The sequence below is a fragment of the Cydia fagiglandana genome, chromosome 25 (assembly GCF_963556715.1).
Source record: "Cydia fagiglandana chromosome 25, ilCydFagi1.1, whole genome shotgun sequence".
Taxonomy (NCBI): Eukaryota; Metazoa; Arthropoda; class Insecta; order Lepidoptera; family Tortricidae; genus Cydia; species Cydia fagiglandana.
The window spans coordinates 6837426-6859071 of NC_085956.1; the positions used below are offsets into that span (position 1 = coordinate 6837426).

At 38.6% G+C, this 21646-nt stretch overlaps 3 protein-coding genes across 6 annotated transcripts in view; 1 reads left to right on the forward strand and 2 right to left on the reverse strand.

Moving 5' to 3' along the window:
* The window catches only part of LOC134676839 (uncharacterized), a 26730-nt gene extending 20532 nt beyond the window's left edge, over positions 1–6198 (forward strand). Inside the window, exons 12-17 of the mRNA XM_063535220.1 lie at positions 1071–1181; positions 1851–2021; positions 2456–2550; positions 3198–3300; positions 5346–5454; positions 5797–6198. Of these exons, the coding sequence (XP_063391290.1) occupies positions 1071–1181; positions 1851–2021; positions 2456–2550; positions 3198–3300; positions 5346–5454; positions 5797–5915 (708 nt within the window). The 3' untranslated portion in view covers positions 5916–6198. The remainder of the gene's footprint in view (positions 1–1070; positions 1182–1850; positions 2022–2455; positions 2551–3197; positions 3301–5345; positions 5455–5796) is intronic.
* Positions 6111–8331, reverse strand: LOC134677091 (peritrophin-1-like). 2 transcript variants are annotated; one of them, XM_063535541.1, is made up of 5 exons: positions 8266–8331; positions 8007–8173; positions 7439–7615; positions 6484–6732; positions 6111–6243 (listed from the first exon to the last, which is right to left on the reverse strand). In XM_063535541.1, exons 1-5 carry the CDS (start codon positions 8282–8284, stop codon positions 6208–6210), a joined length of 648 nt encoding a protein of 215 aa, XP_063391611.1. In that variant the 5' UTR covers positions 8285–8331; the 3' UTR covers positions 6111–6207. The 2 variants fall into 2 exon arrangements, with proteins under 2 accessions (XP_063391611.1, XP_063391612.1); XM_063535542.1 differs by lacking the exons at positions 8007–8173; positions 8266–8331 and adding an exon at positions 7877–7993.
* Positions 8332–12649: 4318 nt separating this feature from the next.
* The window catches only part of LOC134677053 (adenosylhomocysteinase-like 1), a 41736-nt gene continuing 32739 nt past the window's right edge, over positions 12650–21646 (reverse strand). For all 3 annotated transcript variants that reach the window (XM_063535488.1, XM_063535486.1, XM_063535487.1), the window contains 5 exons: positions 21496–21622; positions 21175–21252; positions 19380–19559; positions 18937–19104; positions 12650–17498 (listed from right to left, as the gene is read on the reverse strand). In XM_063535488.1, coding sequence (XP_063391558.1) covers positions 17340–17498; positions 18937–19104; positions 19380–19559; positions 21175–21252; positions 21496–21622 — 712 coding nt within the window. In that variant the 3' untranslated portion in view covers positions 12650–17339. The remainder of the gene's footprint in view (positions 17499–18936; positions 19105–19379; positions 19560–21174; positions 21253–21495; positions 21623–21646) is intronic.

Consider the following 21646-nt stretch of genomic DNA (forward strand, 5'->3'; position numbering starts at 1 on the left):
CTCGAATAGATGGCGCCATTACCTTTGGCCTATCCTCGGCTAGATGGCGTTGACGACACCGTTTGATATTTAACAATTTTAACACATAGGTATATATCAGTGAAATTAAGAACATGGGTCAGTATGGAACAATAAAAATTAAAAATATTATATAAATTTATCCGTAAACATATTTTGATTAATTTATACATTTTGTAAGTTTTAATCGTGTGTCGATAGATGGCAGTAAATGTACCGTGACTACAAAATTTACTTTGGCAATAGCCCTCTATACTATCTATTCTCTTTGCTGTGACGTAATAATATATGTGTATGAACTCTTTTCAGCAAATAATGATGGATTATTTTTCTTCTGCTGAGTTGGTGCTATGACTGATTTAAGAAAGTGAGGCAATTAGATTTATGATGCAAATTGTTGAATTAAAGCGGGATGCCATTAAACGTAATATAAAATTCAAGTTTAAATAAAATATCGTACATTTTACTTTAAACTTTTGAAAATTAAGACAAATTTTAACCACTTCCAACTTCTTTATTAAAATTTTTTGGTATGTTTAGTATTTGTACCTATTGTATTGTATTGTAGTACGGGCAATTTTCCGCAACTCGACGTCCTGCGCCTATTTTGCGTGATATCTATTGGTACCTATTTTATCTTATAAATCATGGAAAATTTAAAACTATACCGGGTGTGGCCTAACACGAGCAAATAATTAAAACATAGATTGTACTCCTCAAACGGTGACACTTTTGTTCTACAACTTTTAAAAATTATCAATTATTTAGACTCCCTATTTTTCATACAAAATAAATATTATCTTCAATGAACGCCATCGCCACGCCATATCATTGTGATTGACGTTGCTTGTCACGCCTCAAACAAAACAAAATTCGCAATACATTGCGTCTTAGAATAAACTTTCAAGTGTATTAAAAATCAAACCACAAGTTATTTTTATAAGGCTCTGAACAAATGTTAGTCAGTATGAGGAGTACAGCCTACAGTTTAATTTTTTGCTCATATTACAGGCCACACCCGGTATATTTTATATTAATGTATTTTATTTCAGTTGGGCGGCAACGAGAAGAGAGACGTTGTGGGGGCACTGAGAAAGTCTCTGGAACGCCTCAACATGAGCTACGTCGATCTGTACTTGATTCACAACCCAGTATCTTTCACGGTAAGTACAGTTCATTACTATAGAATTATGAGAAATTTGAAATTAATCAAGAAGTTATGTGTATATATATGTTAGTCACTACGCGCCGCCCTTAGGCGTGCAAATACATAAAAGTACATCACCAACAAGTCATATGTGATAAATTTGTTAAATATCAAAAGGTGTCGCCATCTACCCGAGTATAGGCCAAATCAAAGGGATTGCGTCATCGCTCGAAAATATGGCGCCATACCCTTGGCCTGCTCGGGTAGATGGCGAACCCTTTTTATATTTAATAAATTTAACACATATCAGTGAAAGAATAAGGATCAAATTCGCTAAAAGCGCGTTCTAAAAGTTTTAAACGTCCGTCTGGGCCTCCCAGATACCGCTGGAGTGACGAAGCCCAAAAAGACCTGTCCGCCCTCGGAATACCCAACTGGCGTGAAGTGGCGCAGAATGGGGCAGAATGGCGCTCTCTTGTGTCAGAGGCCAAGATCCTCTTTGGGTCACTGAGCCAGTGATGTATGTATGTATGTATGTAAAAGTTTTAATGCTGTGTCGAAAGATATCAGTAACTGTGACTACAAAATTTACTACGATAACACTCCTCTATACTAAATTCTCTTTGGTTTTAGCTCCAACAGAAGGTCAAATAATATATGAGCACTATTTTAATGACTTTTCCAGCCAGACCACAAACAGTACGACGTCATAGACTACCTAGACACCTGGAGACAGATGGAGCAAACCAAGAAACTGGGGCTGGCCAAGTCTATCGGAGTATCCAACTTCAACATTAGCCAGATGGATCGGTTGTTAGCCAACTGCGAGATCAAACCATCGGTGCTTCAAGTCGAGGTATTCTTCTTCTTCTTTCTTCTTCTAGGTATGAAACCTTCGTGGTATGAAACCAAGAAACCAAGAAACTTAGCCAAGTCCATCGGAATATCCAACTTTAACATCAGCCAAATAGACCGGTTGTTGGCAAACTGCTGGATTAAACCATTGGCGCTTAAAGTCGAGGTATGAAACCTTTGTAGTATGAAACCAGGAAACTGAGTCTGGCCAAGTCCATCGGAATATCCAACTTTAGGAAAGATTTTAGCTTACAATGGGGTCGGCCGGTCGAAGTATTTAGCAGATGTCGCCAGCATAGCTTGCTGTAGTATTGCTACGCTACGCTTGTATAGGGTTTCGTAGTTACGAAATACACTGAGCATGGCCCGACATGCTCTTGGCCGATTATTTATATTCAAATCAGTTAACTTAGATGCTACGTTATTTTCCTTCAGGTGAACCTCAACCTCGCTCAGAACGATATCCTCCAATACTGCCAACGTCATAACATAGCAGTGATGGCGTACACGCCATTCGGAAACCTGTTCAGGTAATAGCACAGAATAAATAATAGTACTAGGTACAGAAGATTCACTCTCTAACAAAACGCGTCTGTTACGATCAGGACAGATATGGCCGCTAGGTGGCGACAGCGCCACGCGCGGCTTATGGCTAGCCACCAAAATGGGTGTGGGACGGATGTACTTGTTGCAAAGCGACGAAATCGCGGATTGAGCCACGCCTGGTAATAGGGATGTTTATTCTACAGTAAACTATTTATTAGAAGGCAAGATCGAAGCGAGAAGAGGAAAAGGAAAACCACAAGCAAGCTAACACAACAACTAAAAGCAAAAGCAAATGTGTCTTACAGGGACCTAAAGAACCTGGCCGAGGACTGCGAAAACTGGCGCTGACTCCATCGACAAGACCCATCACGCTCTTAAATTATGATGATGATGAGAATTTTACACCATTTCAAGGATGACTCACACTAAACCGGGCCGTGGCGTCCGCCATGCCATTTTCTACGACGTCTGATCGGTGATCGCGTAGTGCTTTACATAGAAAACGAAACGCTGGAAGCCCGGCCCGGTCTAGCGTGAATCATCCTTTATACTATCACTATACCCCATTATGGTGGCTCTAGTGCCCAACTGCCCATCCGATTCAGGCAATATATTTTTTTTTTTTGTGCAGCGCTGACAAGGCCCCGCCGCCGCCGCGCGCTAGTGATCCCACGCTCAAAGCGATGGCCACTAAATACAAGAAGAGTGTTGCGCAAATCGTGCTGAGGTATTTGGTAAGTGTCTGTTTAAGATTTGAGGCTAGCCAGTCCAGAAAGTCCTGGACAATTGAACCAGTTCCTTCCAGTCCATTAAGAAATAGCAGTTTTGAATGATTCACGGTTAGTTTCACTAGACTTATATCGATGCAGTTATATGCATGTTACTTCGCGAACACGTAACTTTTCTACGTCGAAATGTCGAGAGCTTGAAAACAATCAAATCACGGGCTATATCCCGGTAGATATGGGCATTTTCACTTAAAAATGTACTTACCATTTACTTTTTTTCGAAATCCATCAACTTTTGGGTTATTTTTCTACTCAGAATCACGAGGACTGTAGATTTAAAGAGAAAAATGTGTCCCAAATAAATGTCAGTTTTGTAACGCATTTTCACATACATTTTGTATGGACCGATACAAAACCACATCCAAAATTTGTATAAAAAACTGGGGACACTTTTTATTTGTCTCATTCAATAGTAAGTAGCTAAGTACGTGATTCTGAGCCTAAATAACCCAAAAGTTGATGGTTTTTCAAAAAAAACGTAAATGGTACCATTTTTTTCTGAAAACCCCTATACATTTCGGGGTCGTGATCCAGAACCACTTTTTCTGACTCTGTAAATGATCCACATAATCATATGGTAGTATTTGATTAAAAGATAATTACTTTAATTATTCTTATTTTTCAAGTAAGTAAAATTAATGTAATTATGGTCACCCTATGACTTTTGACATACGCTGTATGGAAAGCGACAAGACGTCACATTGAGTAGGGTCACCAAATTGTATGCAAAAATGTTTTTTCCTACTTGCCATCTGGAAAATAATCATCATTATTGGTGATAAACGATAATTAACAACATCATTAGACTCATCTTTGGATTCTGTATGATGTCTGGCTCTCTTGCTCCACGACCCCGAAATCACCCTGTATAAGTCATTTAGAAATATCCAAAAACCGGGCAAGTGCGAGTCGGACTCGCGCACGAAGGGTTCCGTAGCATAATGCAAAAAAAAAACAAAAAAGCAAAAAAAAAAACGGTCACCCATCCAAGTACTGACCACTCCCGACGTTGCTTAACTTTGTTCAAAAATCACGTTTGTTGTATGGGAGCCCCATTTCAATCTTTATTTTATTCTGTTTTTAGTATTTGTTGTTATAGCGGCAACAGAAATACATCGTCTGTGAAAATTTCAACTGTCTAGCTATCACGGTTCGTGAGATACAGCCTGGTGACAGACGGACGGACGGACGGACGGACGGACGGACGGACAGCGAAGTCTTAGTAATAGGGTCCCGTTTTACCCTTTGGGTACGGAACCCTAAAAACTACCATAGTGATTAATCCTTTCTAGGATGCTTTTTGCTTTAGGTACTTCAGATTACAATCATCAGACACACAAAATCACCAGTAGATTGATCAATATCAATGGGGACGTTTCCATCTGTACCTGACACCTAGACATGACTTAAGTACTTTTCTCAAAAATGGACAGCAAAGTCGACTTTGCCGTCTAAAAAATAGGTCGCGAAGCGCGTAGTTTATGGTCTCTCAAAAATTAAAAAGTTAAAAACATTGCAGTCTCGCTTTTGGGACTGCAATGTTGCATACAAATTCCATTATTTGTCGAGTTCCAAACTTTTTAAAATTTTTAAATGGCCATATTAAATGAAGGCACAGGCCCATTAAACAGCCAAACAGATGATTAGTACCGCGACTATTTAGTTGTCTCAAATAGGTTGGCGTATTTTCGGCAGAAAAATACACTTCTATTATTTTATTAAAAAAATAAAAAGGCGGCAAGGGGTTTTTTCTGTGAAAATATATACGTAAGAACGTTGGTATTGTAAAATATTTCTATGATATTTATATTTCTTGCGCCATTTTTGAGAAAAGCACTATATATGACTCGGCTGGAAGGCTACTTGCTGGCTTCGGATTCAATTAAACGGACTCCCAAGGTCGTCCGTTTAAAACGAATCCTCAGCCTGCAAGTAGCTACTTCCGAGCCTCGACAATAATGTACTATTAATCATAAAAGGCTTTATTGCAGGTACAAACGGGAGTGGCACCCATCCCGAAATCAGTGAACAAGCCCAGGATCGAACAAAACATTGATATCTTCGACTTTACCCTGACTCCGGAAGAAATACAGATCCTGAGTAAGTTTATCACTTTCTTAGGCTTCCATTCCACTCTTGTACTGGATTGTGGTCATTGTGGATACTTAATTTTTTTCTTAAACCACGACTGTGGCACACAGTTGTCTATTTTGTAGTAATAGTATTTTTAGAAACAGTCAGAGTGATAGAGTTAGACCAAGAAAAGTCGGCAACGCTTTTGATAACACAAGTAGTGCAAGTGTCATTTATACGTCATAATTTCATAAAAAGTTTGACGTTTAAAATAACACTTGCACTGCGTGTGCTATCAAAATCGTTGCAGTCTTCACTTGGTTCAACTCTCTATCTAAAAATGTCATCTATCTACCATTAAAATTTCAGGTGGCTTCAACAAGAACTACCGTACGGTGTGGCCGAGTTTCTGGCAGGACCACCCCTACTACCCCTTCGAGCAGAAGGCGGTCCCAGACCCGGACTTGTTTAATCCCAAGACAGAATAAGAAAGACCCCAAGAGAGAACAAGAAGAGTGTATCTCTAGATGAGAAAATTGAGAAAACATGGCTTGAATATTTCAATTCAATAATGAATACGGTAGAGTTTTAGATCTTGTTAAGGGATTCAAAAGTTTGTACATAGATTAACTACCCTTTTTTCTCATATATTTTTAAGAAAGTTGAATTTAAATAGTTAAGTAGTTATCGAGTATGAAATAGAATATAAATGAAAACAGTGTATTATTTTTTGTATTTTTTATTTTGGAGTCATAAAATTATTCGTAAAAACGCCTATTTTTATTGACACCCGGCTGATTCTGGCCAATCACAAAACTGAAAAAAAGAAAATGGGTTATTTATGTAAGTAAAGGCTTCTTAAAACAGATCATGGAGATGAGAGCACTGTCTTAATAAGCGAAAAAAAATATATATGGCATAGGTATACTAAATAGCACATCTAAAACATATGTATGCTATAGGTACATATAATATTTTTACGTAGGTGTGACAACAGAAATCATCCAAATAGGAATGAGTCCAGACTTCAATTAAAACGTATTAGTGTATGCTTACCGAGAGTTCAGAGTTCCATTGCAAACCCGCCGGGCAGTCCATGGCTACTTGAACACCACCATTACACACGTTATATTTGCTGCAATCTTCATGCTTTGACAGATCTCCTTGCTGACAGTCTCCTACTTCTGATTCACCATCTTGTTCGTCGCCATTTTCTCCGGCGCCATCTTGAGACGACTCCGTTTGAGGTTTTTCTGTTGAAGCTTGTGAAACATTGCAGTTAGATTCGGCGGGCCACACGCATTCCTGCAAAAAATGTATACGTATTTCGAGCCTGGCGATACTGTTTAGGCTTAGTTTATTACTTAAATTAAAGATGAGTTTAGTAGGCAAGTGACCAAAATCACAATAACCTCATAATGTGATTCAGTGAAGGAGGACCCCTGCTCTAGGCACAACACTTGAGAGGTAGAGACATAAACATTCTCTTACCAAACCAAAGGGCCTACCGCGAACCACGTTCGACGTGTTGTCTCCCTGTCACACTTACGTACGAATTTACAAGTGCGATAAAGAGGCAACACGTCGAATGTGCTTCGCGGTAGGCCCTCAGAAGCTAAGCGATGAATTCCAACCCCTCCGGACAATCGAACATATAAAGAACGGTGCCAGCCTGGCAGACGATGAACTTACAGGAGAAGTCAGTATGTGGCCGTGTGATCATCCTCCAGTCCGGACACAGCTCGGGTCGTCGACAGACCCCTGCTCTAAGCGCAACACGCGAGAAGTAGAAATATAAAACGTTCTAAACTACTGAGTTCAGCGTTGAATTCTAACCCCGCCAGGCAGTCGAAAACAGGAACAGTGCCAGCCTGGCAAACGAATGAACTTGCTGCAGGAGTCAAGGTGCGGCCTGAGGACTCTTCTCCAGTCCGGATGTAACTCGGGTAGTTGTCGACACCCCTGCTCTAAGTACAACATTCGAGAGACAAAAATATAAACATTCTCTTACCAGAAGTTCAGCGTTGAATTCTAACCCCTCCGGGCAGTCGAACTCGTGAACGGTGCCGTATTGGCATACGATGAACTTGCTGCAGTCGTCAGGGTGCGGTCTGGGGAGGAGGCTCCAGTCCGGACACAGCGCTGGGAGGGTGTTATCGCAGCCGGCGAACACGGGGTCTTGACATACCTGCATTACGATAAAAACAGTTGATAGTTACAGTCAGCAGCAGAAGTTACTAAGCGGGCCAGGTGTTCAAAATGATCTAAACGCGACTTTATTGTTAAAAGAATAAGAGCGTGTCAAGATAATGTTGAACACCTCGCCCGCATATATATATAGGTAATTATACCCGTCTCGCTAACGGAAGCGGCGCTAGGCACACGTGTAGAACTTAGAACAGTCGGTTTCATGCGGGATGTTGAAGAATGGAGAGCCCTAAGGACTTACCAAGTGCATAGGGCTGAAGTGAGTGCCATCAGGACAGGTTTGCATCACAGGGATGCCGGTGAGCACACGTGTAGAACTTCGAACAGTCGGTTTCATGCGGGCTGTTGAAGAATGAGGAGCTCTAACTTACCAAGTGCATGGGGCTGAAGTGAGTGCCATCAGGACAGGTCTGCAGCACTGGCACACCATGAGCACACGTGTAGAATTTAGAACAGTCGGTTTCATGCGGGATGTTGAAGAATGGAGAGCCGTCCGGTGGGCATTCTGCTCCTAGCGCTGACGCAACGAGGAGGGATACTGAGAAATAAAGATTGCTGTAAAGTTGCCTAGGAATTCTGACTTGCAAATGCAAAATCTTCGTGTGTAGGTATACAGAAATATGTACTTACCAAGTAGCATTGAGTACATATTCAATTATTATAGGAAGGTACGCTGCTATACTAATTGCTTTCTTCTTGTACTTAGCTATATAAGTAGCTATTTTCACGACACACTGACACTAGATTGCAATCTGTTCCCTATTTAAACAATACACTATCTGCTTATCATTGAGTCAAGTGTGAATAAATCTGTAGGTACCTATAATGACAATTATTCAGAAATATAGTCACATAATCATATATTTCGCAATGTTTTGTGAATATTTTCATCATAAACAGGAAACAAAGAACGAATTGGGTTCGTGGTCAAATTCATGGTCTTCCTTTTATTCCTGACACTATGTTATTTTACAACAACACTATGTTTAGCAAAAATTATCCTTACGATGAAGCCTTTCGATCGGTATGATAAAGCTACAGAGTAATTTTATTTCTCTTGTAGCGAGTTCGATTTCCGGTTCAACCATGTAATTATTAATGCAGTTTAAATTGTTTTTTAAATTAAAATAATGTCTTCTTTCAGCAAAATATCATATCTACGATATTTAAGGTACTTTCCCTTGATGTCCCATAGTCTTGGGACGCCCGAAGAAATAGAAAGTATACACCCCCCCCCCCCCCCCCCTCGTCGTCGTCGTCAAAACTATGAATGTCAGGAAAAATCGGAAATCAGGAATTTTGTCAGGAAATTCTACATTTGTATCTGGTAACCCAGTCGGGAGGCTCGGGCAGCCCCTTGTAAATCAGAACTTATTACCTCCCCGCCCCTATTAGTTACTATGTGTGCTGCTTTTTGTATAATATGAAAATTGATGATATTTATGTTTAAACATACAAACCCGGGAGTACACAGTAGTTATCTTTCTTTTCCTCAATAATGATTCATAGTATTTAATTGAAATTGAACAATAAACTTGATTATTTAAATTCTAAAGATATGATAAAGCTAAGGGGATTCCTCAATATACTCCAGTGCCTTAGAAGCGAAACGACCTAAGTAACTCTTAGTAAGCAAGTGATTTTGAGTTTAATTGCAAGGAACTTAAGTACTATAATTAAATGCTTACTGCATTTAAGTGGATTTAAGTCTTTCTAGTCGTCAAGCAGATTAAGAAGGTATCATCATCATCATCATCATCTCAGCCATAAGACGTCCACTGCTGAACATAGGCCTCCCCCTTCATGATCGGGGGTGAATGCCATAATCGCCACGCTTGGCAGGCGGGTTGGCGATCGCAGTCGAGTACACCGAATTTGAGGGACGCTGCTGCCCGTCCACCGGTGGCCTTGGATGTAGTTTAAGGACATAATTAAGAAGGTATATCAGTATTTTATTAGGTAGCTAGGATTAGGGGGGGGGGGTAGGTAGATTAGTTAAGTAGGTAAAGAAAACAAGTATAATCCCTGGCGAACCTCTCACTTGCGGCCTGCGAGCCACTTAGCTATTTTGTATTGTAATATTGACAAACGACAATGTCTGATAAAGTCATAAATATTAACAAAGTGCGGCCCGCGGCAACTTCGTTAACTACTACGTGGCCCTTGACTGTTAAAAGGTTGCCGACCGCTGGTCTATTTTTTAAATAACTAAATAATAAATAAAATATATAACCCTTTGGCGCTAAAGGCGTCAACTGACGCGCGCACTTCCCAATCCCAAGACGTCAACCTTCGTCCAATCCGACAAGGTTAAAACGCTGTTTTAGGTTCCCAGCACAATTCCTATCGCCAAATCAAAATTATTCACCGAACATTCTTAACGTGCGTGGTACGTCTTAAAACGTCGTCATTGGCAAAATCCCTCCTGCCAATACACACAAGAGGGGAAAGCCATTAAAAAAAAAAGGTTCAAACGCGTCGCACACAATAACCGTAGCGTTTAAAGGGTTAACCGTGATTAAAAAAAACAAATGAATTTTCGAAAACCTTTATTTATTAAAACATTGCAACAATATCTTAACTTCGCTACGAATCCGTGGTTTAGGCGTTTTCACTAATAGTAACTCCACTCTCACAATAAATAATATTAGAGCAGACACTAGAAAAGTATAGACATATCACAGCCCTGATGGTTATTTTAAAGTTAAGTGTGACCGCATCTTCAAGACTAAAGGGGCCCACTGATTAACAGTCCGCCGGACGGTATCGACCTGTCAGTTAGAACAAAATTTTGACAGTTCCGAACAACCGACAGGCCGATACCGTCCGGGCATTTCATAATACAGATAAGAATTGTTGATGGAGTCGCCTTAGATACTTGCTGTATGCTTGCTGGAAAGACAAATGGAAATGGAAGATGTAAGTATCTTATTTGACGTTCCTACTGATCATATTCAAAAACTTTGAATTTTTCAATAGAGTATATATTGCTCAATGTTCAGCCGCCAGAGTGCAACACTAGCACAGACCGTAAACCATACAGTAACTTATTTAAACTATGCCGTAACCAGGTTTTTTACAAGTTTTCACAGATTATTTGCTACGAATAATTATGACATTGATGTATCAAGGCGGTTTGTTTACTTTTTGTGCTAGTGGCGCCCCTACGCAGAGTTTTGCATAATATTCACCATTAAATGATTATGTCCAGTTCTAAAGCATTTAGTACAAAATTAAGATCCATTATCCTAGGTATGTCTCTACTCTTTTTCTAATATCATTTATTGTTTTTTTACATCCCGATTTTTATACAATTCCAAATTAAGAACCAAACTTTCTTTTACATATTTAGGTTATAATGTATTTGAAAACACCATACACTCAAATAGTGAATAGATTCAGGCGTTACTTTGCGGAAATCCATATTAATTAACAAAACAGAATATTATTCTTTTGGTGGTGGTTTGTTATATTTATTTGCGTATTTATTTTTGCGGTGGGAGGGTGGGAGCATTAATTGCATGTAAAAAATACGCAAGTATTGCAAGTAAGTATAACGGGTTAGCATTGATTGACTAGCACGTTAACTTTTACGCGGATAAGCAAAGTAATATTTTGGTTTTAACCATACACTCAGTCTTTCTTAGGTTTGTAAGTTGTGTTTTTTTTTATCAGATATTACGTATAATTTAATAATTTTCCAAGCGAAAGTGAAGGTCTATATTTTGGAAGTTTAACCGTCTGTTCGGCTGTTCTCTACACATCGCATTACACAAATCGAATTACAGATTCAGTGCTTAATTATTTTCCATCGTATTTTTACGGAAACATACGAACGTGTCTTGCTATTTCAGTCAGTCGCGGTACAAAAAGTACTGAGGTTGACTGAAGTAGCATGACCAATACGAACGTTTTCGAGAAAATACGATGGAAAACAATTATGCACTACATCGGTACACTAATTTCAATAAAGGATTTTTCTTCAGTTCAGTTTTTTGACGTTTTCAAAACGTCCGAGCCATGGCGGTTAGTTTAGTATGATATGGTTCTAAATTAGGTCTGTAAGAAAATCGGAATTCTAATTAAACTTCATTTACTCATCACACACACAAATCACTTTTTTTCTACACATGATTTGATTTCCAATGTACAGTTTATTTAAATAATGAGAGTTTCGGTACAGTCGACTTTTTGTCTTTATTATGGTTTCATTTCTAAATTATTATTAAAAATATGCCAATTAGAGAACACAGAATACTTTTTTGATATCGATTTAGATAATTATTTCGAAAGTTTTTGTTTACTTACCTTGGCTGGCGCGATGACCCAAAATGGGTTTTTGTTTAAAAATGTTCTTTAAATACGTACAATATTTATTTATTTCTACCAAACTTTAGATCGGTTTATATGAGATAGATATTATTTTGCCTTTAATAAGTTTTTTCACATTTTTTTTTTTGCATATAATCTTGCATCAAAATCTCTCATTAATTATTTAACAATTCGGAATGTAATAAAATTAAAAAAGTACATCCTTTTACATAAAAATAATAGCAAAAACAACATAAAAATATGAACCGCATACGAACAAAACAACAAACATATATTATATCCTCATCAATACAATTTACATAACCAAATTATTATTTTTATTGTGTAAAAAAATAAAAGGTAACAATTTCACCGATATCACGACTATGTTACATTAACATGACTGAAAAAAAGTGAAGCCACTATGAGCCACAAAAACAAACAAAATCTGGCCATTTTAATTTCTTGTTTTGTTTTTAATAAAAACTTATTCATAAAGGCATAGTTAACGCTACGTCTTACGTAGGCGAACAACGCGCGAACGCGGCGCGGCGCGGCGCGGCGAAATCAATCCTTTGATGCCCATAGAAGTGTCCTACGTAAGCGATCTCGTTGCGAACGCGGTGCGGCGCGATTTGCACGCGAATGTCAGGCGCCGCGCCGCGTTCGCGCGTTGTTCGCCTACGTAAGACGTAGCGTAACACATTGAGTGCCGGTGCCGGGGTAACCGCTCAGTGGGTTCTGTGTTCGTTGTCGCTTTCCTCTACAAAGCGGGAAAACGCTGGGATCGGCTACGAGCGTAGCGATACGAAAACGGTGGCAGTGAATGTGTTAAACGACCTAGAATTAGCCCCGGAAACCTCGAAAACGACTACTTTGTAAACACTTGTTTTTTTCATTGTACATTTTACATTGTATAGATATATGTTCGTGAATATCCATATCTAGGTTTGGTTTCCGAGAGAACATACTTGTACAGATGTAATGAACTTTTGCCATCGTATTTTCTCGGAAACGTTCGTATTTGTCATGCTAGTTCAATCAACCTAAGTACTTTTGTACTGAAACTGTTCACATAACACGCTCGTTTCCGTGAAAATACGATGGTAAATGATTAGACTACATCTATAGCATGATTAATAAATATTAATATTATACATAGGTTTCTTTCTCACAAGGCTTTTTAATGGGTAACATAATAAAACTCAATTACATAACTAAATAAATAGGTACACATTTGTAACGTTTTTACACCCTACTGCATTTCCTATATTTGTAATATCGATCCGTTTGTACATTCACTAACTAGGCTACATACGCTAATTGTTTTTATAGATGGTCAAGCAAATCTTGTCAGTAGAAAAAGGCGCGAAATTCAAATTTTCTGTGAGCCAATATCCCTTCGCGCCTACATTTTTCAAATTTGCCGCCTTTTTTTACTGACAAGATCTGCTTGACCAACTTTAGTTACAAAATTGCAAATAAATATACATTACAATTGTACAATATCGTTCGGTCAACTATTGAAGAACATGTGAACAACTACAATTTTTGGCAAGTATTCAAATAAAAGTTATAATTATCTTGTTATAAATTGACCTACAAGTATTTCATCCGCTTTTAATGAATATATACTGATAGTCTCCATACCAAGCCTCAAATATTGTCGCACATGAAATTATATTAATACAAATTTCATATGTTAAATATATTAAACCTCACTGACGTTTATAAAGTCGATGATTAACGCGTTTAATATTAATATATTCAATTTCATATACGTAAACATTTGCAATAAGGACGACGCGTCTGTATACGTAAAAGCTGTAAGATTTATTAAACATTTAAAATAAAAATATGGCCACCTTATACTAAAATGAATTCTGTTTACAGGTGAATAGAATTCATTTTTAGTTTAGGGTGGCCAGTTACTGGCGAATACCCTATGTATATAATATACTATTTGTGTCGCTATTTTAAAACTGGGATATGCCGTTGAAAAGTTGGACCAAAAGTCAATATATTGACCTTCAATTACAATTTTTTTAATGAATCCAAAAGTCTTGTAAAGAAATAATGTAATGCTAACTTTTAATTCTTGCCAAAAAACAAAGTGGGTGCATTTACTTTAAAACTAAAAACGAACTTAAATCATTGGTCGCAACGAATCGCAACGAAATAACACTACGTATAGTTCGTTTTTTTTAGCATTAGAAAGAACTCCACAGAAGCAAGCATGCAGTTTTTATCAGACTCTTTAATTATTAATAATTATTGAATTATCTAATGTAGCATGGTCAATACATATAATTTACTTCAAATTATTACCGCTAAAAGTGCCAGATTTGAAACCACAAGCTTACTTCTGCGAAGTTCTTTCTAATGCTAAAAAACACGGACTATATGATTTTATAATTTTTTATCAGTATAATTGAAGAGATGTTTACAAACACAACATAACTGACTACACTGGTTGACACCTGAAACGATTGACAATGTTCTTAAAAAAGTGTCAACCGCTCTAAGCAGTTATGTTGTTTTTGTAAACATCCCTTCAATTATCATTAATTCCGCTAGATGGCTTCACAAACATTTGACAATCCAGTTATAATATACTCTGGCAAACTCATTTGTCACTGGAAAAAGATGCGAAATTAATATTTTCAATGGAAGGCCAACCCTTTTTTTGTCGCCTTTTTCTACTGACGGAAATGGCTTGCTAAACTATAGCTAAATTATTTTAAGATGTCCAAATTATAGCAAAAGTTCTTGGGCATCATAAAAAACCAACTATACCACAAAATTTCATGTGGCTTTATATTGCCATCTACATCAGCTGCCAAATTTGCAGCTACAATATTTCTTTTATGCGTCTCAATGTTATTTTGTCTATGGTTTATCTATAATTATGTATAACAGTTGAAATGAAATACTGAGAAATAGATCATATAAGGTTTACTCGGGTAATTCCGAATGTCGAAAACTGTCGGTTAATTCCGATAAGAGACTTTTATTATGATAGAATTAAGGGTGATTTTCATCTGAATTTCGGAATTATCCTACTTTCGGTATTACCCGAATACACCTTAGGAAAAATCATAGACTAGGAATCCTCTAGACCGAGTTTAGAGCAATTATGCAACCGATGATGCCAATAATGCGGGGGTGCGCGGGACGAGGTGAGCGAAGTCCCGTGCCGTGATTGGTCCGTTCAAAGACACGGACGTCATACAAAGACACTTTCGACTCGAACATGGAGTAAAATTACCGTATGCGTGGCAAAGGGGGTAGCGCAACTATGCTCAGTCTGGAGGATGTTTTGTCTGTGGGAAAAATTTACAAAATACTACCTACTACAGTTCGTCCAAATGCTGATACTAGAAATACCCACGAGTTGATTTTAACGGCCGTCTTAGCGAGGTCTTATGAAATGCGAGTTAGGCATGTCAACATGTGCTTTTCTCAAAAAGTGCGAAGAATTCGAAAATTTCAGTGCCGAGAAGTAACAATAATAATCGCGTGGCCTTACCGTATCATTGTAATTTCTACATTTATTTAATATTTTGTTATGTTATTGTTATACCTGTAAATTGTTAGTGTTCCGTAAAAAACTTTGTTCACGGAACAATTATGGGATCGCTTCGGTCTTGTTTATTATTTGATCGTGTAATGTTTTCATCTATTTTCATCTAAACTCAACTGGCTTAAGGAGCTATTTGAGGGTAGATTTTGTTTACTTTTATTTAAATACCTAAAGATACAGAGTATAGGTCGCTGTGTAGCGATAAGACCGTCCGTTTGCCTCTGCTTAAGTTGCCGTTTTCTTAAGTAATATTTTCATCTATTGAGATGTAATAAAGGGTATTTGTATTGTACTTTTGCCTGACAAAATCTTAATTAAAACTCTATTGCAACATGATACGGTCTATTATCGAGTGGCCATTACGGAGGGGCGATCTTCCCTCTATGCTAGTACCTATAATAGTTAGGTTTGAAAGGGCCGACCTTGTTGAGGCCTAGGTATTTGGCCTGTTCGTCCGTGAGCTCTGTCAGATGAGCGTCGAAGGTGGATTGTACTTTTTTGCCTGACAAAATCTTACTTAAAACTCTATTGCAACATGATACGGTCTATTATCGAGTGGCCATTACGGAGGGGCGATCTTCCCTCTATGCTAGTACCTATAATAGTTAGGTTTGAAAGGGCCGACCTTGTTGAGACCTAGGTATTTGGCCTGTTCGTCCGTGAGCTCTGTCAGATGAGCGTCGAAGGTGGATTGTACTTTTTTGCCTGACAAAATCTTAATTAAAACTCTATTGCAACATGATACGGTCTATTATCGAGTGGCCATTACGGAGGGGCGATCTTCCCTCTATGCTAGTGTACCTATAATAGTTAGGTTTGAAAGGGCCGACCTTGTTGAGACCTAGGTATTTGGCCTGTTCGTCCGTGAGCTCTGTCAGATGAGCGTCGAAGGGGGATTGTACTTTTTTGCCTGACAAAATCTTAATTAAAACTCTATTGCAACATGATACGGTCTATTATCGAGTGGCCATTACGGAGGGGCGATCTTCCCTCTATGCTAGTACCTATAATAGTTAGGTTTGAAAGGGCCGACCTTGTTGAGGCCTAGGTATTTGGCCTGTACGTCCGTTAGCTCTGTCAGATGAGCGTCGAAGGTGGATTGTACTTTTTTGCCTGACAAAATCTTAATTAAAACTCTATTGCAACATGATACGGTCTATTATCGAGCGGCCATTACGGAGGGGCGATCTTCCCTCTATGCTAGTACCTACATATAATAGTTAGGTTTGAAAGGGCCGACCTTGTTGAGACCTAGGTATTTGGCCTGTTCGTCCGTGAGCTCTGTCAGATGAGCGTCGAAGGTGGATTGTACTTTTTTGCCTGACAAAATCTTAATTAAAACTCTATTGCGACATGATAAGGTCTATTATCGAGTGGCCATTACGGAGGGGCGATCTTCCCTCTATGCTAGTACCTATAATAGTTAGGTTTGAAAGGGCCGACCTTGTTGAGACCTAGGTATTTGGCCTGTTCGTCCGTGAGCTCTGTCAGATGAGCGTCGAAGGTGGATTGTACTTTTTGCCTGACCAAATCTTAATTAAAACTCTATTGCAACATGATACGGTCTATTATCGAGTGGCCATTACGGAGGGGCGATCTTCCCTCTATGCTAGTACCTATAATAGTTAGGTTTGAAAGGGTCGACCTTGTTGAGACCTAGGTATTTGGCCTGTTCGTCCGTGAGCTGTCAGATGAGCGTCGAAGGTGGATTGTACTTTTTTGCCTGACAAAATCCTAATTAAAACTCTATTGCAACATGATACGGTCTATTATCGAGTGGTCATTACGGTGGGGCGATCTTCCCTCTATGCTAGTATCTATAATAGTTAGGTTTGAAAGGGCCGACCTTGTTGAGGCCTAGGTATTTGGCCTGTTCGTCCGTGAGCTCTGTGAGATGGGCGTCGAAAGTAGGCAGGTGTAGGCTGGCCACGTATTCGTCCATTTTCTTTGGCAGTAAGTATACATCCGCCTGAAATTAAAATTAAATATTAAATAATGTTTGTGAATAAATAGAAAATGTTGGATATAGGGAATATTACGCGAAACTCTGCGTAGATTTTTTTTATGTTTGACGATCTTTTTGTGAAATTCTTAGTATTAAATTTGATCTGTATAATATGCAATATTACTATGGAATAATATTAACATCAATAAATTGCTCTGATAATTAGCTTAAGATAATCCATACTATAATATTATAAATGCGAAAGTGTGTCTGTCTGTCTGTCTGTCTGTTATCTCTTCACGCTTAAACCGCTGAACGGATTTAGTTTAAATTTGGCATAGAGATCATTTAAGTCCCGGGGAAGGATATATGATAGTTTTTATGTTAGAAGTCATCCCTAAAGAGGATGAAAAGGGGGGTGGAAATGAGAAAATTAATGAAGTGCCTGTTAATTGGTGTAAACAATTAAGCATATTATGCTCGAATTGCTATTAGATTTTATCCAGGTGCTGTACTTACTCTAGCTGCTGGTATTAATTCCACGCAGATGAAGTCGCGGGCAAAAGCTAGTATATTATAAAACTTTCATAAGTGCTTGTTACTAGGCCTACATGAATAAAGTATATTTGACTTTGACTTTGTAGGAGGCGCCTCTACCACAATCCATCACAATCTGGGGGTTTACCGGGAAACAAGAAAATAGAAATTTCGTTAACTAACCTCTCTATCAATCTTGCATATTCGAGCGATAAAGAGGCAGATAACTAAATTTCGAGTTACGCGTTTCCCAGTTTCTTCTTAACAAACATCTTTTTAACAAATATATTTTATTGTCTTTTGTGTCTGATTGTGTGTATTGTGTGTGTCAAAAAAACAGTTTAAGGTACAGTATGTATAAGTTACTCTATGGTTTACTAGAGGCGCTAGTGCTGCACTCTGGCGGCAGAACATTGCAGTAATACCCCCTATAGGAATAAAACGGTGCTGCTGTAATACTATATTGAATTACCATGCATATGCACAGTAAGTGTTACGGTAAGGGCTTATAGTGTGGGGCTAAATTACTAAATTGGTCCTTATCACAAAGAACGTCGTCCATCAGAGCAATACGATATGCGGAATACGATTGAAAGTTCATATTAAAGCAGTTGAAATTAAATATATTCATGCAGTCGAAGCTGTAAAACTATTGTTATTGTTAAATTTGGCCAAATGTATTGACTTTTGCTTATGAATCACCTTACATGCACGTAAGCGGTATAATACAATTCTATCAAAACTAGAGCCTACATATCGTGACAGAGACAACAAATGAAATGAGGGGAGAGAGGGACAGAATAGCACGAATTACAAGATCTTACCTGGCATATTTAGAACTAATTTCACGCTACGGCTTTATAATTTGGGGAAAAAGTACTGACATTAATAGTGTTTTTTCAGACAGAAACTATACGAAACGTACCTTGTATCGATGTTGGGGCGCGTTATACAGCTCTATTAAAGCCAGGGCCTGCGTAGCGGCTGTGACAGAGACAACGAATGAGGGTAGAGAGGAACAGCACAGGTTCGCGAGACGTCCTTCGGCGAGTAGTACTATGCGTTTGCCGTTCGGCCAAATTATGTGGTCCACCTGTAAAAAAGCGTCAATATTAAAATAACAAAATAACTATTTTTTAAGGATACAAAATGACGATTCACTCTCGGTTAGAAAAATGTTGGTAATTTTTGCATAATTACTTGAAATTTAGATTTCTTTTCTCCGAAATACGTCATACTGACTTGACTGAGCTTGGGAGAAATGTTTTTTTGTATTCATCCGGCTGTTCTCGCGAGCACTTTCGATAATTACAGTATATTTCACAAGGCAGAACCAGAATAATATATCTAGTCTTGCGTCTCTCTCACCTGGCTTCTGACTCGCTCCCACAACAAGTCCGGCGTCCGCAGAGCATGCACGTCAACTTCAGTGTTAGAGTGCCCCATATTGCATACAACGCAACCGTTTTTCATCCGCTCCATGTGTTCGCGTGTGACGACCCCTTTATTGCCTGTCGCTGTTATTACGATGTCCACTTGCCTTATAACCTGTGAAGGGAAACGTTAATATTAGTTATGTACTCACTGAGTATAATTGCATAAATTCTATAGTAATTTAAACGATATTTTTCTTAATTACTCGTAATGCATGTTAATTAAAAGATGTAATCATGTTTTGAAAAGATGTGTCCCGCCGAGTTTGTTGCCGGTCCCATATTGGGATACCCTCCTCCAATTGAGGGGGGATTTAAATCTTCTCGGGGCAGAGGTGTACGGTTGGAGCCGGTAAAGGTTTATTTGACGTTCATAAGCGTATTGTAATATGCCTACTTGAATAAACTATTTTTATCTTATCTTATCTTTAGCAAGGCTCCGAACCGGTTTTATCTTTATACAAAAAATACCGGTATTATTACGTTCATTTTCGTTCTTCGGTTAATTATGTCATTTTTAATGGGACAATCTAATAATACGAAGTTGTTACCTAAATATGTACATTATACAGTTCTACGAGCATAAAATAATTAAAAATATTGGGCTATTTGGAAGCGCTGGTGGCCTAGCGGTAAGAGTGTGCGACTTGCAATCTTGAGGTCGCGAGTTCAAACCCCGGCTCGTACCAATGCCAATGAGTTTTTCGGAACTTATGTACGAAATATCATTTGATATTTACTAGTCGCTTTTCGGTGAAGGAAAACATCGTGAGGAAACGGGATTAATCCCAATAAGGCCTAGTTTCCCCTCTGGGTTGGAAGGTCAGATGGCAGTCGCTTTCGTAAAAACTAGTGCCTACGTCAAATCATGGGATTAGTTGTCAAGCGGACCCCAGGCTCCTATGTGAGCCGTGGCAAAATGCCGGGATAACGCAAGAAGAAGAGATTGGGCTATTTCGGGTTTTCCAAAAAAGCCGGTTCCGAGCCCTGAACATGACGACAAAGAGAATTTGAAATAGAGAGTTACTGTCATGGTAAATTATGTAGCTACAGTACATTTACTGTCATCTTTCGACAGATGATTAAAACTTTTAGAACGCCATTTGACTTTGATCCTTGTCCTTTCACTAATATGTGTTTAAATTGTTAAATATCAAACGGTGTCGCCATCTATACGAGTATAGGCCAAAGGTGTGGCGCCATCTTTACGAGTATACATTTTTCTTGATTTTCGGAGCCACGTTTTTCTTAGATTTTATTTATCTTATACGGTGTTACATATATATATATATATCTGTTTTTACCGAAGAGTAGGGTAATTCGCCAGTAACTGGCCACTTTTAGTAACTTGCCACCCCAAACCAAAAATGAATTCTATTAACCTATAAATAGAATTCATTTTAATATAAGGTGGCCAGTTATTGAAACCTAATTGCGAACCTGGCGAATTACCCTATATTACACAGGGTGTTGGGTATTGCTAACTTCTCATGCCAAGAAAAACAAAATTGGCCATGGTTTTTTTTTACTACTGCGCAAGTAAAAAATTGAAATTTACTAAAAACTGGCATAGAGCTGAAAAAAAAAACGCGCGCAAAATTAAAAAATTCTACGCCTGCGAAGATAGCAAATGACTCAACCTATCTGCCGTTTTAATTTGGCAAACGATGTACCAAACACCCTGTATTTGCAAAAAAAGGACAAAAAGATGAAAACATAGTGGCAATTACCTCGTTTAATTTGACAACTCTAAAGCCATCCATGGCGGCTTGTAGCGCGCAGATTGGGTCGATTTCTGTCACGTACACCTGAAATATCACGGTTCGTGAGAAACAGCCTGGTGACAGGCAGACGGACAGCGGAGTCTTAAGGGACCCACTGCTTAACGGTCCGCCGGACGGTATCGGCCTGTCAGTTGTTCGAAACTGTCAAAATTTTGTTCTGACAGGCCGATACCGTCCGGCGGCCTGTTAATCAGTGGGCTCCTTTAGTAGTATCCCTTTTAGGGTACCCTTTGGGTACGGAACCCTAGAAAGAAAATATAGACTTACCACACACCCCAGGGCCTTAAGCGCTTGACAGCACCCTTTCCCGACCTCCCCATACCCGCACACTACCGACTGCTTTCCACCGAACATGAGATCCGTACTTCTTTTTAGGGCGTCTATTATGCTTTCACTGAAAATAATACAATCATAATGA